Here is a 26,310-nt window from a genome sequence, read left to right as displayed (position 1 = left end):
GCTGCTGATTTGAAGGTATACATTGTCACCAAATGTGAAATAGTTATGGGTGAGGACAAAGTCACAAAGTTCAGCCACCAGGTTAGCCGTGACAGTATCGGGGATACTGTTCCTGACGGCTCGTAGTCCATCTTTGTGTGGAATGTTGGTGTAGAGGCTTCTACATCCATAGTGGCTAGGATGGTGTTTTTAGGAAGATCACCAATGGACTGTAGTTTCCTCAGGAAGTCAGTGGTGTCTCGAAGATAGCTGGGAGTGCTGGTAACGAAGGGCCTGAGGAGGGAGTCTACATAGCCAGACAATCCTGCTGTCAGGGTGCCAATGCCTGAGATGATGGGGCATCCAGGATTTCCAGGTTTATGGATCTTGGGTAGCAGATAGAATACCCCAGGTCGGGGTTCTAGGGGTGTGTCTGTGCGGATTTGTTCTTGTGCTTTTTCAGGGAGTTTCTTGAGCAAATGCTGTAGTTTCTTTTGGTAACTCTCAGTGGGATCAGAGGGTAATGGCTTGTAGAAAGTGGTGTTGGAGAGCTGCGTAGTAGCCTCTTGTTCATACTCCGACCTATTCATGATGACGACAGCACCTCCTTTGTCAGCCTTTTTGATTATGATGTCAGAGTTGTTTCTGAGGCTGTGGATGGCATTGTGTTCTGCATGGCTGAGGTTATGGGGTAAGCGATGCTGCTTTTCCACAATTTCAGCTCGTGCACGTCGGCGGAAGCACTCTATGTAGAAATCCAGGCTGCTGTTTCGACCTTCAGGAGGAGTCCACCCAGAATCCTTCTTTTTTTAGTGTTGGCAGGAAGGTCTCTGTGGGTTAATTGTTTCATGTTCTCTGTGTGTGTGTATATAAATCTCTCCTCTGTTTTTTCCACCAAATGCATCCGATGAAGTGAGCTGTAGCTCACGAAAGCTTATGCTCTAATAAATTTGTTAGTCTCTAAGGTGCCACAAGTACTCCTTTTCTTTTTGCGAATACAGACTAACACGGCTGCTACTCTGAAAACTGTTAGAATGATACAGTGATTTGTGACTGAGAGGCTGGTGCATTTTGTGGGCAAGGGGGGCTATTCCCCATTCCTGACTCCATAACGCAGCTGAATCTGGCAAGTAAAAATCTCGTGCTTAAGGAGAAACTTGCTGTTCAATGAAAATATTTCCCCTTCTTGTTGCGCTGTTTTGGCTGCAGAAACAGAAAGTGAAAGTGAAAGTAAAATCTCCATTGCACATATCTAGATCTAAGAAGGAGCTAGGAAATGCCTACTTTGAATGTTGTAGTCTTTATTATGCAGGGAATAATTTATTCTAGTCATTTCCAATATGTTTCTTTCGCATTAATGAAGAATTATGGGAGCCCTACAGTGGCCAACATAGCAAATACAAGTTTCCACAGAGACGAGCCAAATCAATGTGTAGTCTAGTGGGAAAAGTATGTATTTAATATTTAAAAGGTAGCCACTGCAAATGCTAGTAAGAGTGACTTTGCCGTTAATCAAGGAGAAGTTAAACTGTATCTATATCGCTGGATGAGTATTTTTATATGTATTTTTTCATCCTTTCTAGGGATGGATTATTTATATGAGGAATGGAAAAATACTTGGTGCATTAAACCAGAGTGGGTTATAGTTAAGACTTTTATATGTGGAATATAAGTGATGCAAGCTTGCTGCTTGTGCAGTAATTCTTAGTTTACAGACTTTAATAGCTTCAGATAAATCAGCTCAGAAACCATAGTTAATTCTTCTTTAAATAGACTGTGGAAAAGAGTAAAATTGTGACGACTAAAATTTCTATACTTTATGGCAAGCGGGTGCTGCATATAAACACTGCTGTAAATGATGATCTGGATAATTTTACTAGCCATCGGAAGAGAAGAAATGCTGAAAAGTGGAGTTTTCAGGGCATCAGTCCACCTATTGAGTCATCTGCTAATGGCAATTTCAAGTTAGCGGAGTCACGAAGGCTTCCCTGGTTGCAGGTACATTTGCAAAACATTCTGAAAATGTTAATAAAGATGCCATCAATCTGAAGAATCTCTAAGAACAGCAGCAGTCTTCTAGCAATAAAATTATAAGTCTTATTTTTGTAATTCAGTGTGAGAACAGATTGAATGGTGAAACATTCAAATCACACTATCGCACATTTAAGGAAAACTGATATTTTTAAAAATATTCATTGGAGCGAGGTAAACAGCTTATCAAATGCAAATATAGCCCATTCATCATAATAAAAGCCAGCATGAGATAATCAGTCAAATGTATTGAAATTGTCAGTCTCTGGGAGCAGATAACTGTTTGCAGCACCTGTTATTAAAAATTCCAGCACACCATTGTCTATTTTTAATTTTATATTTTAATTTCATTTTTTCTAATATCTGTGTGATGGGGTATACCTGCCCCACACTGGACCAGAAGGAGTTAACTCCATATTGTGGGCTAAGGAATCCATACCCCCTCGCCACTGCTAAGCATGTGCCAACTGGAGCCTTAGTATAAAAGGGAGCACTCAGTCTGGGCTGACCACTGAGGAGAGAGGATGCATATTGCAGGCTACCTTCTGGGGACTGCTGGTGCCCCAGACCACAGAGGCCAGGCGAACTGAGACCCAGGGCAGATACCCGACTGCCCGCAGAAGCCCATGAGGGGACAGAGTCATTGGGAGCTTTGCTGGCCGATGACCCCAGAGGCCCAGAAGACCCGTGGGTGGCATTTTTGGAAAACAGGGTAGGAAGTAGCCCCCAGGAACTAGATATTGGTCCGGTTGTAGAACCGGGGCAAAGTCAGCATGTTTTGGATAGATCCCTGCTGACATAGTGGTGAATAAAACCATCACTGACAGGGCCCTGGAATGGGACCTGGTGGAGTAGAGAGGGCCTGGGTCCCCCTACCCTAACTGCCACCCACTCCTAGGTGGTGGCCCACTTCCTCCCTGGCCACTAGGCCATGCAGCTCTGCATAGGAGGGCAGCTATATTGATTCTGGCCACTGGGCCATGCAGCCCTGCATGGGGCTGGAGACTGTGTTATTAACTCTGGCCATTAGGCCAAACTGCCCTGAGGCTAAGGGTGGTTATTTGGACTTTGCCCCAGGGCTATAACGCCCCCTTGTCCCCAAACAAAGGGTGAGGAGGTATGTCCTGCCTTTGAATCCTCAGGTCTGATCCTCAGCTTGCTTAAATCACCTTAGTTCTGTTGAAGGCAATTGATCTACACTAATTGACAGCACCTGTGGTTCTGGCCCTTCATGTCTAAGCACTAGACAGAAAGCTATCACTGAAGTCATTCATAATGTCTCTTGAGTTACAGAAACTAAATCGGAGACACATTAAACGGCAAAAGTTATGTGTTAATTAAATTGACACGGTCACCTTACATTTGGCCAAACTACACGTTTTGGAATAACAAGCTTCTTTAAAGCTTATTGCAAGATCAAATCTAAAAAAATTAAATATCCAATGAAAGTCATCATTTTCAAGTAAATATGCATGCATTTTCAACCCACACACTGCAGCACTAAGGCCCCAATTCAGCAGTACATATCCATTCACCAGTGCTCTGAAGCGCTTACTTAACCTTGAAGTCAATGGAAGGAATGAAGTACATGCCTAAAATTAAGCAGGTGTCTATAAGTTCTTTGCTCAGTTGGCATCTAAGATTGACCTGAAAGTGAAATTGACTCTAAATAAAAGGGAAAGGGACTTACTGGTTTTGATTGTCCAGCCTGAGAGAAATGCAAACTGTAAACAAAAGATATAAATAGTGATAAGTGGATTTCTTTATTATTTTCACTTTTAATAATTTAAAGTGTTACTAGAAACATAAGCAAAGCAATGTTTGTTTACAACATAAGATTTTTAAGCTGTGCCCTTTAGATAATTAAAGATTTATAGTGTGTTTTCTCTGATATGCAGCCTATGGAAAGCAAATGAGATCATACCAGCTAGTTCATTCAAAATCTGCTGAGCTCCTCTGTACATCTGTGTATGCTTGAGTGAGCATATGTGTGCATGTTTGAGGAAACATCATCATAACAATTAGTAGTAGACAGCATTCAGAGAGATAGGCAGGATCTCTTGGCTTTCAATGCAATTCATCCCCACTCTGGATAACGTTAAGTCATCTTGATGAAAGATAAATTTTAACTTTGGCTCATAAAGATATTTTAGAGTGGCCTGTTATTTGTCGTTGCTGCTGCTTTGGAAGACACTAGATGGCATCAGTGCTTGATTTGGTGCAAACGCTTGTTGTTTTTATCGTGATTCTTGCAATATTTAATGTTTTTCTTAAATCACCAGCTGATGGAGTCAAGAGATCTCATGAGACTGGCTGCTTTCATTTTTGGAAAAAAAGCAAACATCTAGCCCTCACGGTTACTGAGAAGCTTGCAAACGGGACCCAAGTGTGCCCTAAATGCACAGAAAGCAAAGAAAATCTAGCATATTTTTATTTTAAAAATATTTTTTGAGGCCTGACATGATTTTTGAATGCTTGGGATTAGCAGTACTACAAATGGCCTGGAATTTTGAAACCCTGGTGTTCCCTGTAAAGGCTTTATCACCCTTCTGCTAATTGCTCAGGTTCAGATTCTCCCTTCTCTGAGAGAACATCCTCATGTGGCGAGCAGCAAAACTAAATTCTCCAAAGTCTTCAATCATTGGGAGGGACTGGCCAAGGCACTGGTTCAGTGTGGACCCAGAATGAGCTATGCCAGCTAGTGAATGGCCTCATCTCACCAGCTGGTGAATGGCCTCATCTCATCAGCTGGTGAATGGTCACATCAGGGTTGAATCCTTGATTGGTTTCTAATATGTACACACGGCCATAATCTCCAACTCCAGTTCTGTAGGTAGAATGTTAGCAGGTGGCAGGCTTGTGTAATGATCAGACTTCTGCTTATAGCCTGTTACCTCAGAGTCCTTTGTAGACTGATGTACAAATGACATACAAATGATACGAGAGTCACTTTATCGTCCAGTGAACAGCAGCACTACAACAGAGTAGGGCAGGGAATGGAGAATACAGTGCTTTCTATCAAGTTGAAAACTCTTGGGGCTGGAGGGAAGGAATTTAGACATAGAGGATGGGATCAGCTAAATTGGAATTTGGCCAGGACACCGGCATTTACACCTCTAGCTTTACAAAAAGTGTCATCACATTTTTAATAACAACAATTGGTCCTGACCTCTTGTATCCTGGATGGCACCTGTAAGAACATCTCCAGCAAATCTGATGATGGCAGTGTAATGCCCCAGCACAGCTGTAAGGGCATAGGTTAGTACTGACAGAGGGAATGTGGCACCTACTGACTTACCAGCTAGTGTTACTTCCCAAATGCTCTGCCAATATGTCCCAGCCCTATTCTGGAACACCCACCTGTAATGCAGTCTGTGAACCTCTTTAGGCAATTACAGGTCAGAATGGTCTTTTCTGGCTTTTAGATTTATGAATGAGAAGTTGAACTGGTTGGGATAATAGATTTTGAGAAGCATTGCACCCTATTACTTCTGAGTTTGTAACCAGGGAGTGGCCTGGTTTTTGTCCACACGCAGTATTGTTATTTCTTAGTAATCATAGCAGCTGACAGTGCCTTGCCCTTTGCTACAGGATTTTCTGCCTGATCATGACATGTGTAGTCAGGATGCCCTAACTGCCTGTGTAACCAGTGGACTGCAGGATTCTTGTGCCTTCCTCTGAAGCATCTGCTGGAGGCAAAATACTGGACTAAAATGGACCATGTATCTGATCCAGCTTGGCAATTCTTATGTTCCTACGATTTTGTCAGCTCCTTTTTTCCTCCCAGGTTTCTGAGCACTAAAGCATCCTAGAGTATCTTGCCTCACGTCCTGCTGGGTGCGTCTGTGTCCTCAGTAAAAAGGAAAGGAGTACTTGTGGCACCTTAGAGACTAACAAAATTTGTTAGTCTCTAAGATGCCACAAGTACTCCTTTTCTTTTTGCGAATACAGACTAACACGGCTGCTACTCTGAAATGTGTCCTCAGTGCCCCAGAAGGGGACAGAATGCCACATGGGATAGCTGGCCAGATTGCATTGATACAAACAAGTCGTAGGGTAGGTGTAGACAACAGAAACGCAGTTGACACCGTGTCCTTGTGCAACAAGCTGCAATGTGCACACAGTTCCTCTGCGTGTTATGATGGGTGTTGTGCAACCCGGTAACAAAGCCATATTTGCACTTAAACTGTACATGGACCAAGACTGTCTGATCCTGAGCTTTTTATCCAACAACACTCCAGTGTGCTTAAAAAAAAAATAGTGGAACTTCCAATCGCTTGACAATCATCGGGGCTCATTTACTTGCTCTGGGACCACCCATCCTGTGTTTCTTTTTGTCTGTACATTGTTTACATTTTAACCTTTTGTGCTAGATCCACAACTGGTGTAAATAAGAGTACTTCCACTACCTGACCCCTTGTTTTCATACTTGTCTGTGAAGCACCTACTTTGCTGTTGGCACGGTATGAATAAATAATAATTCTGTTGAAATGAGTGTCACTGTGGTCTTTTCCTGTGTTCGATGATCCAAATCACCTTTTAAAAAAAATCTTGACAGCTCACAAATGTGCTTCGGCAGCCTTTTTTTTTTTTAAGTGTTTTCTTCTAATCCTCTTGCAATGCCTCATCATTTTCCTCATGTCTCATGATTCACTTGTACAGTTTTTATAGCTGTAGAGAATGACAACTGCATTAATGTTCTGGATGAAATATATCAGCATGTAGTTAGGAGCCATATATTATTTATGCTGTTAGGATCTTTTTACACTTGCAGTAAATATTTCCAACTTCAATGAAGTTGCAGATTCATCACTGTAAATCTGCATATTGGTTTTTTTTTTGGTTTCTTGCTCGCTACAGTCATATTTCATTTCTACTAATAAGGAAATTGTCTTCTGTTTTAAAAATGACCCTATCAGCTGAAACAGAGCTCTGTATTTATCTACATTTAATATCCAACTGTCTAGAACAAAACTCGCAAATCTGGATCCTGTGTAGCTTCTGTGAATGAATGTAAGGACCAGATTCTGATAAAATGAGTAGCACTGTAATTGTTTATTTCCAAGGGCATACTCTTAAAGTATGGTGCTGTTCAGTGTGAGTAAGAGTATCAAAATGTGGCCCTAAGTTAGCATCATCAGGAATGCTTCTCTTCTAGATGTGTGGGTGTATGACCTTTCAAGGTTCATTAATGGTGCCCATCACTGTGGTATCTGAGTGTATTGCATGGTGCCATCTGAGCATGCCCCATTTGCCTTTAAGTCTAGGAGTTTTGTCTTCTAGCGTTTTGTATCATTGTTGGCTTGTCTGAAGAAAAAACTTAGGGGCAAGTCCTTCACCAGCTAGCATCAGGTTGCCCTTGAGTTTGAGCTCAGAGTAATAGGACCAGTCCTGAAATCCTCATTGTGATGCAACCACCACATTTATTGGGTCTAGAGGCAAGTCAGTAAAGTAATAGTTTTTATTAAGGGTTTGATCCTGCAATCATTAGTCAGGTGAGGAGTAGCACTGATATCAGGATCAGGCCCTGTGAGCTCTAAAGGACATAAACAACAAATGCTGAGGGAAACTTTAAAAGCCACAAAGGAGAAGTTGGGGATCTAGGTTCCCATGGTGCCTTTAAAAATCTCCCTTGTTACATTTAAAAGAATCCAAGTATTTAAATGTATGAAAGAGAACAATCCAGCAAAGATAGGTAAAAGATCCAACTATACCTGCAATTCAGTCTCACATTGCGCTTCCAAAATCAACCTTGAACAGGTGCCCATCAACTATTTAACAGCGATACGATTATACTGGTTTGGAAAATCCATTGAGAACACATGAAAATATAGTACATATTTAATTTATTAAAGAAGGGTAACATGCTGGTCTGTTTTGATGACTGGTGTACATGCTGGTCTGTAGCCTAGGCTGTATGTGAAGAACGGATTGGAAGATTGTGTGCATGTGGAAGATCGATTCGTTGACTTACATTGGGAAGGGGAATAAGGAAGATACAATGATATGTGCAGTCTATATAGGAGGTTAGATGGGGTGAATTGGGCTTTACTTAATAGTGAGGTAGGGTAGGGAAGGAGTGCTAAATAGTGGGATGGCAAAGGAGTTGTTTCTTGACTGTATATAGAAAATGTATGAGATTTGTGGTTTCTCGACCAGGGTGGTTAGTTGGAAAGAGCGGAGTCTTTGAAGACAAGAGGTTGGCGTGTCTGTCTAATAATGGGGTGCATGAATTGAAGGCTGCTCAGAGTTTATAGACTATAGGAGGTCAGGGGTACGGAGGGGAGGTTCCACAATATTGTAGTTCATATTCCAGTCCTATGTCTTGTGTTCCTACTATGGAAATGCATGTAGTGATGAGAGCAGGTAAAAAGGTTTCTGGTCTATAGGCTGTTGCTGGGCTGTGGTGTGGGGGTGGAATTAGGATTTTTGGGGGATATACACTGTGAAATTCTACATGTGTACCTCCTATTCAGGAAGCTGTGAACTGTGATGAGTGTATCTGGATATTTCTTAATTGTTATCTTCCAACTCTCATGTGTCATTTTCCTAAACCGTTATATAGACACAGAGCATCAACCTTAAGTGTACAAAGTATTTTCTGGCTGTGGTCTGATAAGCAGTACAAACTTGCATTGGCTGATTGGCAATTCTGAGCGCAGGATGCTGTCCCCTGGCAACTAGTGAGATCTGAATAACCTTTTTGAGGGCATCAGGTGCACCACAGAATGGTGCTGTATCAGCAGCTTCTCTTGCTCCCTTTAAATTGGTGTTGATATTTAAATAACTCGGTTGATGCCAGCATTTGATTATATTTTTTGTACATTCTTTTATAGCAACATCCTGCTGCTGATGGAGTCAGAATGAAATGACCAAGATTAGACTAGACCCAGAAGAGGCAAACATATGTCCTGTCTTATATGGGGATGGTATCCGAGAGCAGTTTTTTAGATAAGAAACCAATTTAGAGCTTATTTCAGATTTCCGAATGATGATGCTAACGTGCTTTCAGAATCATCAGTGTTACCCTTTTTCACTCATATTTACTTGTAGTTAATTAATTCACCATTTCTTTTCCTGCTTCTTTATTACTTCTTATTTTATTTGTAGTCAGTAGCGCCTAGAGATCCCAGCTAGGTTCTGGAGTTTGCAATCTAAACAGGCAAGACAGGTGGGCAGGGAAACAGAGGCACTGTTACAGTGAATTGCCCAAGGTCACACAGCAGGTCTGTGGCAGAAGCACAAAAGGAATCTACATCTCATAAATCCCAGATTTAGCAATCTAGCAATGCTGTATCTCCTAGACTACACTGCCGCAAACAAATAGCTTTCCTCTCACAAACTAAAAGCACACACACACACACACACACACACTCTCTCCTCTGAGGGTGCATGGCCTAAAAAACACTAACTACAGATCAGTGATGTTCAGCTTGAGGGTTAAATAGTGCAGAGCCTCAGTTAAGTGTTCTTACTTACAACATTCTTCAGTCTGCCTTCAGATCACTTTTGAGGACCCAGGAGTACTGCAGCCTGCAAGTTGGGAGTATGCAGATGGAAAAGTTTTTTTTTTCTTTCTTTGGAAAATGTCAATTTGCAGAAATCCTTTGCAGGAAAGGTCTGGTTTTGATTAAACTCTTGTTGGAAATGTTTCACAGTTTGAGGATATGAAAGAGAGATTTATCCCAGAAGAATAGCCAACAAGCTGGTGGTTAGGGCATTCTCCTGGGATGTGGGATACCCAGCTTCAGCTCATTGCTCTGCCAGATTTGGAGCACGGATTTAAACCCAAGTCACCTCCATCCCACGTGAGTGCCCTAACCACCAGGCTACTGACTATTCTGGGGTTGGTAACCATTCCCTGGGTTTCACAAAAAAAATTCCAAAGAGCTTGGCTTTTGCGGGATGTGGAATGGGAAGTAGTGTGAAATCTAAAAGTTTTGTAGACTGGGAAAGCTATCTCCTGCCCAGTGTGCCCACTAAGGAGTGCCCACTAAGGTTTTGTCCTGAAAGCTCTTCTGAAGCATACAAATGCATTGGTGATGGTCATATTCCTCCTGCACTTGGCTGCTTCGCTCGTGCATGGAGTTGGAGCAGTCAAGGTGGGGAAGCAGAACATAGCAGAGCGAGGAAGGAATACTGTGTCTGGTACCCACAATTAAAGAAGGATGTTGATACATTGCAGAGAGTTCAGAGAAGAGCCACAAAACTGATTAAAGGATTAGAAAACGTGCTTTATAGTGGCTGACTCAAAGAGCATAATCTCTTTAGCTTAACCAACAGCAGGTGAAGGGGTGACTTGATCACAGTCTATAATTACTTACATGGAGAACAAATTTTTAAATAATGGGCTCTTCAGTCTAGCAGAGACAGGTTTAACACGATCCAATGGCTGGATCCACGCTAGGCAAATTCAGACGGGAAATAAGGTGTGGATTTTTAACAATGAGGCTATTTAACCACTGGAACAATGTACCATGAATTGTAGTGGATTCTCCATCACTGACCATTTTAAAATCAAGATGGGATGTTTTTCACAAAATCTGTTCTAGGAATTATTTTGGGGCAGTTCTCCGGCCTGTGTTATACAGGAGGTCAGACTAGATGGTCACAGTGGTCCCTTCTGGCCTGTAGATCTATGCATCCCCTTTGCTTCATAGAATATCAGGGTTGGAAGGGACCTCAGGAGGTCATCTAGTCCAACCCCCTGCTCCAGTATCTCCCGTCCTCCCGGCTTTCCTCCAAAGTCCCTCTCCTCTACCCACACCCCCAATTCTTGTCACTTTTCCTCAAGGTCTGGCCCCTTTGTAGATATTACTCTGCCTTCCCAAACTATCTCTGACCGACCCATCCCCATGGTTCTGTCTATATTGTCCATCACCCATCCACACAGGAAAGGCAGGAATTGCTTCACTTGCAGATGGACGAGAGGTTAATTTCACTGTGTCACTTTCCTTTGAGATTTCATTGCTGATTTAATGCACATTAAATGTTCTTGCTAAGAGGTAATAATCAAGCCAGTAACAGCTGATGATAAACCTAGGTGCGTGGAGAGAAGGGGGGGAGAAGCAGAATAGGGAGGCTGACAATGCCAGCAGGAATTGGAAAGCTGCCAAGTGAGGGGGGCTAGCTGAGAGAGGTCTGTCCTTTACTCCGCACTTGCTGGGATTCTATTGGTTACCGAGTTGCTGTTTAAAGCAGAAGCGCTCGGAGGATTTAGCTGCAGAGCCAGACACCGGATTGCAGCCCACCCTTCTGTGCAAGGCGCACACAGGAGCTTGCAGAGTGTTCAGATTTTGATTTCTCTTTGAAAGAGAAAAGAAAGGGAGGGAAAGATCCCAGAAAAAGAGCTCAGATCCCACAGCCCCAGGGGGCGAATCATGGATGCGACCATATTTCAGATCATCATCGACGAATTTGATGCCAACTGCAGCCTCCTAGATGCTTTGCAGGATACTTTTTTCAAGAGTTCCCCTGTTCCCTTCCTTGGCTTTGATGGTAGGATGTGTTAGCCTATAACAGGGCTTGGAAAACCCTGGGGTTAAGCTTCTTAGAGTCACACTTTGCTTTGTGATGTGAACGGGTTGCTTCAGGGCTTTCTCAATCGCTTCTCTCCCGTTTCTCTTTTTTAATGTGAAGGTCCATATTGCAATGCCACCACCGATCAGATAGGGACCTGCTGGCCCCGGACCACTGCTGGGGAACTGGTGGAGAGACCCTGCCCGGAGTTTTTCAACGGGATCAAATACAACACCACCCGTAAGTACAAACTCCCCTCTTCTCTGTCTGCAGCTTGTGCTGAGAAAAGCGCTCTTATGAAGGCCCTGAATGCGTCCTCATAAAAAGCAGTTTCTTAAGTGTTTGGCTGGGAATTGACACATCCTGCACATTCTGAGTGATGCATACAAATTCCTGTCTTGAGTGATACCGATTTTAACATAAACTTGGCCTTTTAAATCACTTGTATATGTTTCTTCAGGCAGATGTGGAGAAGAACACTCCATGTCTTTTAAGGAGACAAGGACATTTAAACATGCCCACTGAATTTCTTATTTTTTTTAATATTTTTTTTTTTTTTTTAAAGCGTGATCCTGGTTTGTGCACATTTCAATTAAAGTAATTATCTCTCTGGCTTGCTCGGTCCTCAGTCTTAATTAATAAATTGGTGATGTGCTTGGGAACAACCAACCCTCTGGAGGGAACAATGTGTGTCTGAACAGGGATTAGAGTGGACTGGAACGCCCTGAAGTCCTGTTCTGACAGCATAGGCTGAGGTGCCGAATCTACTTAACTTCACTGGCAGTTTGCTTATAAGTCAGGAATGGATGCAGTGCTTTAAGCTGGTTGCATCAGGAACTCAGGTAAGCCTGTACTAGGATGTCATTAGACGGATCAAATTTACCAGCATGGTAAAGTGCAGTCTTACGTGTATTGTACAAATTGTTTGCAGCTGGTTATAAATATTTTCATAACTAAACCATAGTGAGTCATCGGCACATGTCTGACAGGGGTTTGTTTTCAGGCTTAGATTCAGGCATTCATTTCCCCTCATTCTGGTCAATATTGATCAATCCGTTTAGGAGCTTTTGGATGATTAAGTGCCCTGAATGCTAGCTCCATGTGGGGTACTTTGGTTAGCATCCTTTTTCAGAACATTGTTAATGTGTCTTTCTGCATCCCTGGAAGTTTCACTGTGCCCTTGTCCTTGTAGGGAATTAATTCATGTTAATAAGGCTTTAGTATTTTCTTAGGGTCCAAATTCACTTGGATTTCTGTCAGTAAATCTGAAGAGGGAAGGTCTCAGGGAACCTTGGGTCTCTCTTAGAGCTTGATTTTAACTTGTTGGAAGTGGATTCCCCCCCACCCCATGGGTTAATGGCCAGATTTGCAAAAGAGAGCAGCATTCAGCATCTCTCATTTGAGAACTCCTGAAAATCAGTGTAGGATCCTCATTTTGCAACCCTTCCTTTGGCAAACCACCCAGTGAAGTCAGCAGTAGGTTCACCTGGATAAGGGCTGCAGGATTAACCTTCTGCAAGCTGTGCTCTTTGTGGTGAAATATGCTATGCCCTTCCAGGGGCCAGATCCTGCCATCCTTCCTCAGAATGAATACTCTTTTACTTCACAAGCAAGTACCATTGACATCAATGGAACTATTCAAGGAGCCAGGCACAATTCAGCAAGAGTGGAGGTATTAGGAATCTGGCCCTAAAAGCTGCCGATGTGCCTTCTGTGTAAGTGTATGTAAAAGAAGAACGGGCAATATTAAGCTTCTGTTTTCCCTGTGTGTATAGGAAGTTGGTTTCGTTGATTTTTCTGAGTTTTTATACTTCCCAAAGGACTTGATGGAAACAACATGCTATGGTTATTAACTAGTTGCATCCTTAAAGACAACCGGAGAGATGTTAAATGGAGTTCCCGTGCCCTGAACAAAAAGACCTAAAAATCATTTTTTTTTCATGCGGATACTCTTCATAACTTGTGTTTTCAATATTTCTTAATTTAATTGGAAGGTTGGTCTTTTCTAAATAATGTCTCTGGGTGGTGATTATTTACCTTGCGTTCACAGTAAACTTTCCCTAAATACCCTGCTGTAAGGTCTATGGCACAGTTATTACTGCCCCGCATTCGCTACATGCTGTTGCCAGGATAACATGCTCACAAATAAATATTCAGATACTGCATGGGAAAAATCTAGTTGCAATTGTCATGTGAAATGGATCATGATTTTTTCCTTTCAAACTTGTGTCTAAGTTGGAAACATTTATATGTGTGTATAGTATAGTTGGGGTATGTTTGCACCACTTTTCAATAATGCCTACAGATTTTAGGGTTCAGCATCAATGACAGCTTGTAGCAGATGTCTAGAGAAATTCGACTCTTCCATGTATTTAGCTATGCACCCGATCCTTCAACTCCTTGCTCACATGAACAAAGACAGTTTGCAGGACGAGGTCTGGGTTCAAGACAGCTTGTAAAATCAATTGCTTAATAACCAGCTTGCAGACTTTTCTAAATATATTTCAACAGGAAACTGTTAATTGTTAACCAGTCTGCTACAGTTAAGATTTTAATGCAGAGATGCAATTACTTCTGTAATTTGAAGAGATGTCAATGAAAACAGTCAGGGCACGTCTGATATTCCTGGAGACTCCTCTGCTTCCCACACTTGGGCTACTTGAGATGTTTCACTTAGATAGTTTATTAAATTTACTAGGACGCCCTTTGCAGCAGAACCCAGTCTGGAAATAGATTGTGTACATTATGCAAATAGTAAAATAAACATAGTCAACTAAATATAACAGTAACTCAATCTCACGAATAAGGGCAGATAACCTGACCCTAGAGTGAAGGATTGATTTGGAGATCTCTTGTCAATGCAAGTTATTTCTACCCTAAAATGCTTAGTTCAGTTCTTTTCTGCTTGTGGCACAACATTATGATCGATTTTAAATAGAACCAAGAGGTACAGATAAGAAATAGTTTGATGTTATTCGCCAGTAAGTGCTGGTTCTGTTCTCTTATCTGGTTCCTTGGACTATAGACAAAAATGCTCATACTGCAAAATTAACTACGTCAAATGTTTGTCTTAGCTGTTATCCTGTTGACATGAAGAAGAAAGATACTTGGTTATTGGTTTGAGGGCAATTACCCTTTAGAAACCATTACATATTTGTGTGTCGCATATTTAATCTCTGTAAAGTCTTGGGAATCAAATGATGAAGTAGTGGATCTTGGTCTTCTAAACACAGTGGGTGAGATCCTCAGCTGGCTCAAATCAGTGAAGCACCGCTGACTTCAGTGGAGTTTGACTTAACACCAGCTCAGCATCTGATCCTCTGAGCCAAATTGGTCTTAATGGAGTTACCCCAGAGGTAAATTTAACCCCCTAGTTGCCACCAAAAGAAACATCATGCAGGAAACATTGGGAACTCCAATATATAATCCATATTCCTGAACCCTAATGCCTCAACTCCAGCTGTGCCTATTACAAAAACCCATGCACTCAGGCAGGCAGATGCAGTAACAATGGAAACCCTCAAATGATCCAGCAGAATTGATCCAAAGGCACTACAGACAAGAAGATGAAAACTACCAAGTGTCAGTACACAGAGATTTCCATTCAGCTATGATACAGAGAGAGCAGCTTGTGATTGTAACTAAAATCTTCTCCTGTAAGCTACCCTGTGATTTTTTTTTTCCTGAGAGCTATCAAGTGGCATTGCTAACTTTCAGATGGGATAATAAAGCAGCAGGTCCAGGTTTGCTCTTGTTATCCTGTATGCTCCATTATGGTGGCAAATTCTTTTTTCCCTACGTATTTCATGAAGCAAAGACATGTTAACAAACACAGTTCTACTCATCCTTGAGTCTGACTCACCAATAAGTACAAATAAGAGTGAATTCTGTGGTCAGGGTTCTGGAAATTCCATTGCCAATTTGCTTTTCATATACTGAGCTACCGTCAAATTTACAAAGAAATAAAACCTCCCCTCCCCCCAAAATTAAAATAAAAACCCTATCCATTTAAATATGTGTGTGTGTGTGTGTGTGTGTGTGTATGTATGTGTATATATATATATATTCATTCAATGGCAAAAAAGCTATGTTAATGTGGAGTTAAGCTAGCTTGATGGCATGTCATCCTCTTGCAGAATATTAAGGGGGAACTGTCATTAGCAAGCTGGGATATGAGTTGGATTTATTATCAACATAAATGCCAGGTAAAGTGACTGTGGTCGGTGTTAGGTGTAGCTATACTGAATGGAGGAGGCAGTAGTTAGCTCTGGTTGGTAGAGGGTGTGTGGGAGATGTGTGGATTAGTGTGAGGTGTGTGACAGAGCTGTGATTGTGATATGAGATGTACGTTTTCCACCCTCCAAACTGTGTGGTGGGGGGGAAAGGGAAGCGATGCTGTTTGCTTTCAGAACTCAGCATGCCTCATTTCTATGGAGAATCGGGCAGGTTCTGTCAGTAGCGGGGCATAGGACTTTTATTTGAATGGATGCTATCAGCAGTGAGGTGGAACATGGCAGGATCTGAATGCTTTAATGATGGTGACATGAAGGTGTAAGTCTGAGAAGGTATCCTGTGAAGAAGTGTGAGGGGGCTGTAAGAGGTCGTGAAGTGGTTCTTAAATTGTCCGTCTATTGTATTATTTCTAAGGACATGGCTAATGGTGAGCGTACACCTTGTCTGTCCTTTAACGGTGTTGGGTGGAATCCTGTAAGGGAGAGTGAATAGGCTGTAAATGGATGTGTGTGGGAAGGGGATATATGGGCACATTGCTGAATAAGGACAGAGTTCAGCTTGCGTGGGTGACCTTGCCTGTACATCTCCTAGTTTTCAGATGTTGAGTTTTGCTCAGCTCAGTTCCTGCAAGGAGACAACATGTCACCAAGCAACCTTAACTCTGAACTAATAGAGGTGGGGGTTGTCATTAAATTTCCTAGTTCGTTTGGTTTTTTTTTAAACAGGAAAGGATGTGGTATTGGTAAGAGTTGTTTAGGCAGTTGTAGGTATCGTGTCCTGCAATTTGCATACTAAACCAAATCAACCTGTAGTGAGTCATCCCTAGGCCAGGGGTGCTCCGTGCTCTCCCACTAAGTTCTGCAACCGCGTGATCCAGGAATAGCCCAGAATCCACAGCCAGCCTGGCATTGCACGCATCTCTTTTCCCGCAGCCATCAAGGTGCCTGTGCTTGAAATCCAAACCTCTACACCGGGTGTCTTTGGAAACACTACGTTGATCCGTAGCCAATTGCTACACGCTCCCCTCCCTCCTGAGAGCCAGGAAAATTTTCCTCAAACAACCCGTCCAAGACTTGTCTACCATCTGACCTCATTGCCTTACCCCTCCACAACTGTTCTTCCCGTGCTGCCCACCCCGCAAGTCCTCTGCCTTAGACTCATCCCCATCCAATATAATAAAAGGAGTACTTGTGACACCTTAGAGACTAACAAATTTATTTGAGCATAAGCTTTCGTGAGCTACAGCTCACTTCATCGGATGCATTTGGTGGAAAATACAGATTTTCCATCTCAATGGGGGCTCCTATCCCTGTCCTGAGCGCTTTAGAGCCTATGACATGAAAAAGTATACCCATTCTCAACTCCCCAGTTAGAAGGGCAAAATGTCCCAAGATCCTGATTCACATGGGGGGTGGATGGGCACGGAGGAGGCCTCAGACCCTCCCAAAGGGACAACCTCCCCCAAACCTGGCTCAAAATGAGAGGAGCAAGGGGGGGGGGGAGGTTTCCAACCCCTGTAGATGGACTTGGAGCCCCAGATCTTGGTATTCACATGGGGGCAGTGAAATGGGCTCACACATCCCCAGATGGGTATAGCCCCCTGATCCCAGATCACAGAAATGTAGAGCTGGAAGGGACCTCAAGAGAACATCTCTAGTCCATCCTCCAGCACTGAGGCAGGACCAAGTAAACTTAGACCATCCCTGACAGGTGTTTGTCCAACCTATTCTTAAAAATCTCCCATGACAGGGATTCCACAATCTATTCCAGAGCTTGACTATCCTGATAGTTCAAAAGTTTTTCCAAATATCTAACTAAATCTCTCTTGCTGCAGATAAAGCTCATCACTTCCTGTCCTACCTTCAGTGGACATGGAGAACAACTGATCACCTTCCTCTTTATAACATATCAAGACTTCCTCCTTAACATATCAAGACTGTTTTCAAGTCCCCACCTCCTCCTCCCTCCCGATCTTCTTTTCTCAACTAAACATGCCCATTTTAAAATCTTTCCTCCCAGGTCAGATTTTCTAAATCTTTGATCATTTTGGTTGCTCTCCTCTGGACTCTTTCCAGTTTGCCCACATCTTGCCTAACTGTGGTGCCCAGAATTGGATACAGTTCTCCAGTTGAGGTCTCACTAGTGCTGAGTAGAGCGGGACAGTTAGCTCCTGTGTCTTACATATAACATTCCTGTTAATGCACCCCAGAAAGATATTAGCTTTTTTTCACAGCTGCACCCCATTGTTGACTCATATTCAATTCGTGAACCACTGTAACCCCCAGATCCTTTTCAGCAGTACTAATACCTAGCCAGTTATTCCCCATTGTGTAGTTATGCATTTGATTTTTCCTTCCTAAGGGAAATACATTGCACTTGTCTTTATTGCATTTCATCTTGCTGATTTCAGACCAATTCTCCAGTTTCTCAAAGTCATTTTGAATTCTAATCCTGTCCTCCAAAGTGCAAGCAACCCCTTACCCCGCAGTTTGGTGTCATCTCAAAATTTTATAAGTATTCTTTCCAGTCATTAATGGAAATATTGAATGCTATTGGACCCAGGACTGACTTCTGTGGGACCCCACACCCTTTGAACCATTGAAAACTACTCTTTGAGAATGGTCTTCCAACCAGTTGTGCACCCACCTTCTAGTAATTTCATCTAGACCACATTTCTCTAGTTTGCTTATGGGAATGTCATGTGGGACTATGTCAAAATTCTTAGAAAAATCACAACCACATGAGAGGGGCAGGGAGGGGGGCCCAGAACCCCCTACAGGATCAAGAGGCCCCCAGAGCTGGGTGCACACACAAGAAGGGAGAATGTGGTGCTGACAGATATCCCTGCCTCTATCCTTCCCTAGTCCCCCTGCCACTGTCCCACCCCTCCACTCCTTCTAACCCCAAGGCTCCATCTCCTGAGTCTCCAACCTCTCTCTTCTTCTCTACCACTCTTCCCCCTTTTATCTGCCTCCCTATAGCCCCCCTCCTCTCACTGTAGCCCGAACTTCTCTTTATCGTATTCCCCCACTCCCTACCTCCTAATTACCCCTCCTTTCCCAGGAACCATTCATAGGTCTTATTTTTTCCTCAGAGACATTGAGAGATGCAGTGGGGTTGAGGGTACAGGGTGGTTGGGTGCACTGGCAAAGCAAGAGGTGCAGGTTGGTTGGGATGCACTGGCAAAGCTCTGGGTTGCATCAAGACATCTGTTTAAAGGTCCATCTTTCTAAAGGTACATCTACACTAGAAGTGGCTTGTAGAGTACAGACGCTGCAAGGCTAGCTAGCACGGTGTAGCGTGGTGAGACTCACCAGCACAGCGCCTCCTGCTGATTGTCTCAGGAATTAGCTCTTTCCAGCCCTGAGCACCCTCTGCAGGCCAGTGTCTTGCCTGCTGTTGGCCGCCCATGTCCCTCCCAGGCCCCAGTGCCCCTTTACCTTCAGGTGCTGCCCCCTGGCAGTGCCCCCACACTCTGGGTCTCCCCTCTCAGGGGAACCCCCAACCCTCTATCCCCTCCCTGCCTCGTGGCAACTGCCAGTAACCATCTAGCCCCCACTCCCTGGGGCAGACTGCAGTCTGTAAACCACTCATCACGGGCAAGGGGGTTGGACCAGCTGCTTCTGCCTAACCCCAGGCTACACCTCTGTAGCCCCAGTACTTTTCTCTGCCTTTAGCAAGGCCTGCAGCCTGGGGGTTTTCCAGGCTGGAGCTCCCCAGCTCCTCTAGCCTTCCCCCAGCCCTGCTCCACTCCAGGTACCCTTTTCTCCCAGGCAGCCAGGTCCTTCTCTCTCTACAACTAGAGAGAGACTTCCTGAGTTCCTGGCTCACAGCCCTTTTATAGGGCCTGCTGTGGCCTAATTGGGGCATGGCACCAGCTGTGGCTGCCTTCCTCATCAGCCTAGCCTTTTCTCTCAGCCCCGGCCCTCTCCAAGGGTTGGCTTTTAACCCCTTCTGGGCCGGAGCAGGGTGACCGCCCCACTACACATGGGTATAAATAAATAGCATATAGACAGTGAGGCAGCTTAGGCGAGTAGAGTGCCTTACACAACCCCCAGGGTATGCACCCTACATAGGCTCTCTTCACACCCAAGCAGTGCCTCCCACGTCTACACTGCTCTTCTAACACTGCTATTCTAACACCCATGGCCTCTCCCCTGCCAAAGTCTTTCACTGCAGCGTGTAGCTACACATGTACTACTTGTACTTTGCTCACCGCTGTAAGGGCAGGCACAGACCTAGAGTCATTATGATCTGATGACTGCTCTGTACCATACTCGGAAGTTGATTCATGGTTTCACTTCAGCAGGTTTCCACCTCCTGGAAACCTTCTCCATGACCATCCCGAAGAACCCGTTCTCATTTGCAGGCCGCGCGAGAGTGCCCAAGGCACTGTAAAAGGGGGACTTTCTGTAGCTGCACTAAGCTTAGTGGGCATCTCTGCTTAAGTAGCTGCATTAGGAGATATAATAGGAGACAACAAATGTGGTTGTGTATCAAAATTGTACATGGGATGTCTAAGCCTCCAGAAGGCTAGAGGAGTATTTTGGGAGAAAATACAGAAGACTTGAGTTAGCATAGATAATTGGGGTCTTAGCAAGTACAATTGTTTTCCGTTGTCTCACAGCTCAATTCAAACCAGCCCTTCAAGGGACTCAGGAGAACTTGTCTGTATTGCACACCCACAAAACAAGATGTTTGCAGATGGCTGTTGGTTTCTTATCAGAAATTAGTTCAGCCATTAAAGGCATCACCTATTTCATGTTCCATAGAGAATTTTCCACAGTGCTTTGTTTCTTCACCTTTGCCTTGAGCATAGATAAATAATCTTCTATGTGTGTGTTTATGGGGGGTAGGAGGGGATTAAGGGCTCTTTTCTTCACCTTTACAAAGGAAAATGCAGGAAATGTATTGTTTAACTGGGCCAAAGAGACTCACCTGGATAATTTTCATCAGTTAAGCAACTGCACATTGAATGGGAACAAATCGTTGCTGCTTTTCTTTTGAATAAGGAATTGCTGAAAATGTTTCTGTAACGTAGGTTGTAATTAAGTGCATAAAGACAGGAGTCATTCTAGGAAATCATCAGTATTAGAGCCATGTTCATGCTTTATAGCACAGTACCTGTTCAGGTAATTATAGAACTGTACATTTTATAAGTGGTGCTCTGAATGCTGTCCTGGTATTTCTGCTTATGCTCCCCCAGTCTCCCTTTAGCCCAGAAGTTGCTACTATGAGTCCTTCTATTCCTATTTCAATTTTGCCTGGTCTCCTTTTGTAAGAGATTCTTCCGTTGGTTAATGGAGAGTTTTCTTTGAAAATTGAGCACCATAATAAGAGATTTTGCACCTTATGTTCTGGTAGCCTCACTCTGTGTCAGGGAGAGAAATGAAATACCCATCAATGCAGCTTGACCAATTAGGGTTAGTCGGGTGCCTTTTAAATACAGTTGGGTGCAATGCAGAGATACAGAAGATGTGTGGATTGGAGGGAGAGGGGGAAGGCAAGAGCTGCCATCCATGCCTGAAAGCCAACCTGAAATTAAATCAGAATGACAATATATCAGAGTCTTTTTATCTGTTTAAAGTATATTTTGAATAGTAGGGCCTTGCCAAGAGAGAGCTAGAGATAATGTTTTTCTTCTCTTTACCCTGCAAAGTCAATGCATCCACTGGACATAAAACATTTCTACAGAGACCCCACACAGTCCCTCTGTCATTCTTGTCATGCTTCTGGCCATCCCATGAGTGTTTCTCATTGGATTTTAGGACAGGAAAATGAACAGAAGTGCAATAAGAAAAGTTGACTTCCAGCAACCCTACAGAATGCACTCCTTTTACTGGAAAGATAAGTTTACCCTGTGCTTAGCTAAAGGGACCATACACTATCAGTGCTCTCAGGGTGAGTGGCATTGAGAGCAGCCTACATAAGGGGGACACCTTTAGAGAAACCAGGTGCAGCTATAGAATTAGGCTCTTCTTTCATTTACAGCTATATAAATCAAGAGAAAGTCCAGTGAAGTGGAATCCGTGTGAAACTGGTGTGAGAGGAGAATCAGGCCATAATATCTCATTTCCAAGGATGTTGCTGGGATGCTACCTATGGGACACCTGTTCTGCAGGTATCAATTGTGCTGCACTCATTACCGCTCTCCAGTCGCTGGCTGGTGTGCGAGGATGGGAACAGCAGAACCATTGCAAAGCCCTTCTCAGATAATACACCCGCAGGGTAGGTTGCTTGATTGGCATTGCTGCCCAGCCTGCTTACCACTGTGCATCCAATCCAAACAAGGGCTGCCTTCTCCAGGGGTTGTATTAGGGATGGAGGAAGGGCCTCCTGCCACGCATCAGCCCTACAGCAACCAGGATTCAGCCCAACAAAATCATTACCACAGGTGCTGGAACTAGCAGCGCTGGGAATGCTGCCGCACCCCTGGCTTGAAGTGGCTTCCATTATAGGCAGGGTTTACAGTTTGGTTCAATGGCTCTCAGCTCCCAACTATACAAATTGTTCCAGTGCCCCTTGTCATTACTGCAGTTTGGGGAGTAAATTTGGGTACCTTAAAGTAAATGAGAGAATGGGGGGGTAATAAAGGAGATGGGTGAGAAACAGAGAAGAGAATGAGGCAGAGAAGAGGTCAGTAAACAAAGATATGGAGAAAGGGGATGTAGATTCTTAGGCAGATGAGATTTATGGGTTAAGATCTGAGAAGAGACCCTCCGCTGGTGTCAGTTGGCTTGACTTCAATGGAGCTATGCACAGCTGAGGACTTGATCTATCACATGGATATTCCCTTTGGTCACCACCCCTGGATAGTTTTAGATCAGGTTGTACCCTGGCTGTGATGGTCTGAGGCTATGTGTTTGAATTCATGCACAAACGTTGGGTGTCATTTTTTTGCCAAGGCTTCTTTCTTTCTTTCTTTCTTTCTTTCTTTCTTTCTTTCTTTCTTTCTTTCTTTCTTTCTTTCTTTCACATAATTTTTGCTAAGAGATTGTCCTGATGGTGCTGCAATTTGGAAAGCGCATGTTGGAAGCAACATTTAAAAAGTGAATGAAAACAACCAATTTTTCACCCTTGTTCAATCATCACCCTTTGAAATGTGTAATCTCCCCATTCAGTATAAAACTGCAGTTAATCGCATGCAGTACACTAAGGAGATTATTAATAATGGGTTTCAATCATTTTTTCAGTATTTTCTCCAGCTAATCAAATGCTAATTGGTGTGGTTTTGTGTTGGGTTATTAGGAGGGCTTTCCGTGTGCTAATCAGATCATGCATGATTAGGTTTCTGTTGATGTCGTGCAGACTTGGCAAATGTTCCAAAATCAGGGCCTGATCCTGTAGTTAGGATTCAGGCAAAACTCTCATTGGACTTGAGCTATGACTGATGTAAATCAGGATCAACTTCCATGGCATAACACTGATGGATACCAGCTGAGAAACTGGTTCCTTGACTTCACTGGGAGACTTGTCCTTGGCTGCTCTGACTCAGACATCCAAATATTTTAGAGAAGTGATTCTCAACTGGTTGCTCAGGGATCACTTCCCACTAGTCCCAGGGAAGATGTCTGTGTCACATTGGTGAAATATCTGTCAGTCGTCAAGCAGCAGTGTTTGTCACTAGCCAGTCCAGGGCACCCTTCTGGTTTTCAGAGGCTTTTGGGACAACTCAGTGCGTGTAGCAAACCATCCCTGCACTCTGCATGGCTGCTTCATATCTTCCTTTGTTGGGTGTTTCTTTGGTGCAAAGAGAATGGTGCTTCACTTTTTGATTGATCCCGGAGGAGCAGCAGACACCTAGAATCAAACTGCAAAGCAGCCAAGAAATTGGGGAAGTGGAGCACTGAGGGCAATTCTGTGCTGATGTCTAATCTGGTATTAAGGTAAATCCCTACCCAGAGGGATAGGAAATGAGCAGCATAGATACAAAAGGAGTGTGGGAGGAGGGGGAGGATCCAAACCAAACCCTATCAAAGCAAAACCAAACACTACACGCACAACTCTCGCTGGGGAGACAATGAGAGAATGAACCACATGTGACAATATTAGTCACCTTGCTTAGAGCATGTCTATGCTGTAATAAAAGACCCATGGCATGGCTGCAGCTGGCCCAGGTCTGCTGGCTTGGGCTGTGGGACTATAAAATTGCAGTGTGAATGTTCGTTCTTGGTCTGGAGCCCAGGCTCTGAGACCCTGCGAGGAGGGAGGGTCCCAGAGCCCAGGCTCCAGCCTGATCCCAAACTTCTACACGGCTATTTTTAGACTCGCAGCCCAAGCCCTGCAAGCCTGAGTCAGCTGACCTGAGCTCGGATGCTTGGTGCTGCAGGGTTTTTATCACAGTGTAGATACACCCCTATTGCACTAGTGAAAGCTGCTGATATTACATTGATGAGGGCAGTATAAGAACCTACCTAGAACAAAATGAGTGGATATTACCAAGTAGCTGCACCCAGTCTGTTACACTCCTGATCCCAAATCTCCCATTGAGTTTAATGGGAAGGTTGAGCGTGACATTTATTTCCTTTCTTAGCCTCCCCTACTATTTCATGTAATCCAGCACTTGCCTGAGAGGAGCTTTGGAATTGGGATGAAGAGGGGAGCTGGCCATGACACAATTTCTCTCCTAAGAAATGGCCTGCCAAGTGAAATCAGCTGACAACCATTGGTTGACAATGAGTGTGTTCCAGCCACCGCCTCTAATGTAATAGAAAAGGGAGCCCCATTAAAGACAAGTATATTCAAGGTGAATATACACCTGCAATTTCTCTGCTTGGCCCTTAGGTGTCACTTAGAGTGCAGGTAAAGTCAATCTCCTAAAGCCAAATGTATTGGTGACATCAGTTGTGGTGTAAATGCCATGTGGTGTAAAAGTGGGTCAGAACACTTGCGTTGAGTAGTAGTCCTGATTTTTGTCCTCTGCTCTAATTAATAGGCCATGCTGCCTTTGCCATTAAAGATGGGCAAAAGGGATGCTAAGGGAGAGGGTGAATCCAAATCAAGGGCCACAATGGGGAAAGGGAGCACTTATAAAAAGATATGGAAGGAACTCCAGTCTTGTGCTTGCTGACCTCCGAGGAGCTGCTCCTTGTGGGAGAAGCAGGGAGAACTCCCCCAGAGCACCCTGAGGATATGCACTACAGACAAGGGGGTGGGGGTGGGGGGTAACTGCAGCTCTTGCCAACGTACCTGAGCTAGCTTTAATTTAGCAAGCATGAGACCCAATAGCGGTGAAGCCGTGGCCATGCAGGCCATCCAGATCTGCCTGGGACCCTGGGTAATTACTCACGTGGCTAGCCGATGCTGGAGCATGTGCTGCTGTGGCTTTACTGCTATCAGTATGGGAGATAGCTAGGAAAAGTTAGCTTGGGTATGTCTGCACATGCTGCAGTTATATCCTCCAGTTGCATTGGAGACCTACCTGAGTCCCGGGAAGAGCTGTTCCCCTATAGGCTATTGGAAAACTGCAGTTAAGATCGCAGGAAAGCTTAGGCATACAGGATGGATGAGGAGGAACTTCTCCTTGGGCACCAAGAAGGAATGAGTCCTACCAAAGCACTCGGCATTGTGGGAAAACCTAATTGAGTCTATTTAGCAACACCCCGGTCATGGGAGATCCCTAAATAAACACAATGAACTCTTGAACCTGCTGACCTTCCAGGGATGCTAGAAGATCCGTTTTTAAACAGGAATTGAAGAGGTGGAAACGCCCATGATAAGGGCCAGCATTTGTGGGTGACAGTGATGGGGCCATGTCGAACATAGCTTGATCTGATATCAGTGGTCACCTCCAGGTTTTAGGAGGCTGCTGGGGTCTCTCTGTTGTACTTTTTAACCTATCAAAGGTGCCCAGATCCCACAGAGCACTTCCCCCTTGTCATTATATGTCTAAATTATAGATCTAAATCAGACATACTAAACCCGTAAAAAAAATGCAGAAACTGGGCTTGTTTTTGGCTTAATTGGCTTGTGAGTTGCTTGTTGGCTAGTTTTTGGCTTGTCGCTTGTTGCTTCTTTTTTTTTGATTGGCTCCTGGCAAGGAAGGGCAAGCAGAGGCAAGCATGGGAGAGAATCAGGGGTGCACAGTGGGCCCACCACAGTCCCAAACTGCACGCCAGGGGGATCAAGTCACATAGAGTCTTGGGGTTCTTAGGGATTGACTTGTTTTAGCCTTGTTTTGAAATGGGATTAGCTTGTTTTTTGGCTTATTGTGAAAGTCGGGGTGCTTATTTACCACATGAAGGTTGGCAGCTGTGATCTAAATATTAATAGATTCTTCTTCCCTTTACGGTCCTCTTCAAGCATGTTTTGTTTTCCTCTTCCTTTCAGTTTTATCCATGTTGGAATGTCAGGTAATCGTGGATTAAGATCAGTTCCAGATTCAGTCTACCCGTGCTCTGGTGTTTTCCTTTGACAAGCTGCAGGGGCTACTCCTGTTCACTTCAATAACGCAAGTCTAATGGCCTCATTCTCCATGGCCTTGTGCAGACTGGGAATAAAACAAACCAGGATGCAAGTCGGTGTGGAATTGGGGACTAAGAGTCCCAC

The 26,310-nt window shown here is 43.8% G+C and overlaps 1 protein-coding gene across 2 annotated transcripts in view; it reads left to right on the top strand.

Moving 5' to 3' along the window:
* Positions 1 to 26,310, top strand: part of CRHR2 (corticotropin releasing hormone receptor 2) — a 253,077-nt gene that overhangs the window by 62,661 nt on the left and 164,106 nt on the right. Inside the window, exons 1-2 of one of the 2 annotated variants that reach the window (XM_038390647.2) lie at positions 11,234 to 11,508; positions 11,650 to 11,769. In XM_038390647.2, the coding sequence (XP_038246575.1) occupies positions 11,391 to 11,508; positions 11,650 to 11,769 (238 nt within the window). In that variant the 5' untranslated portion in view covers positions 11,234 to 11,390. Of the gene's footprint in view, positions 1 to 11,233; positions 11,509 to 11,649; positions 11,770 to 26,310 lie in introns of those variants that run through there. The other variant, XM_038390646.2, reaches the window with a different exon arrangement.

Source organism: Dermochelys coriacea, chromosome 2 (assembly GCF_009764565.3).
Source record: "Dermochelys coriacea isolate rDerCor1 chromosome 2, rDerCor1.pri.v4, whole genome shotgun sequence".
NCBI classification, from domain to species: domain Eukaryota; kingdom Metazoa; phylum Chordata; order Testudines; family Dermochelyidae; genus Dermochelys; species Dermochelys coriacea.
The sequence above is the reverse complement of the archived record's forward strand: the minus strand, read 5'-3'. Positions and strand labels throughout refer to the sequence as shown.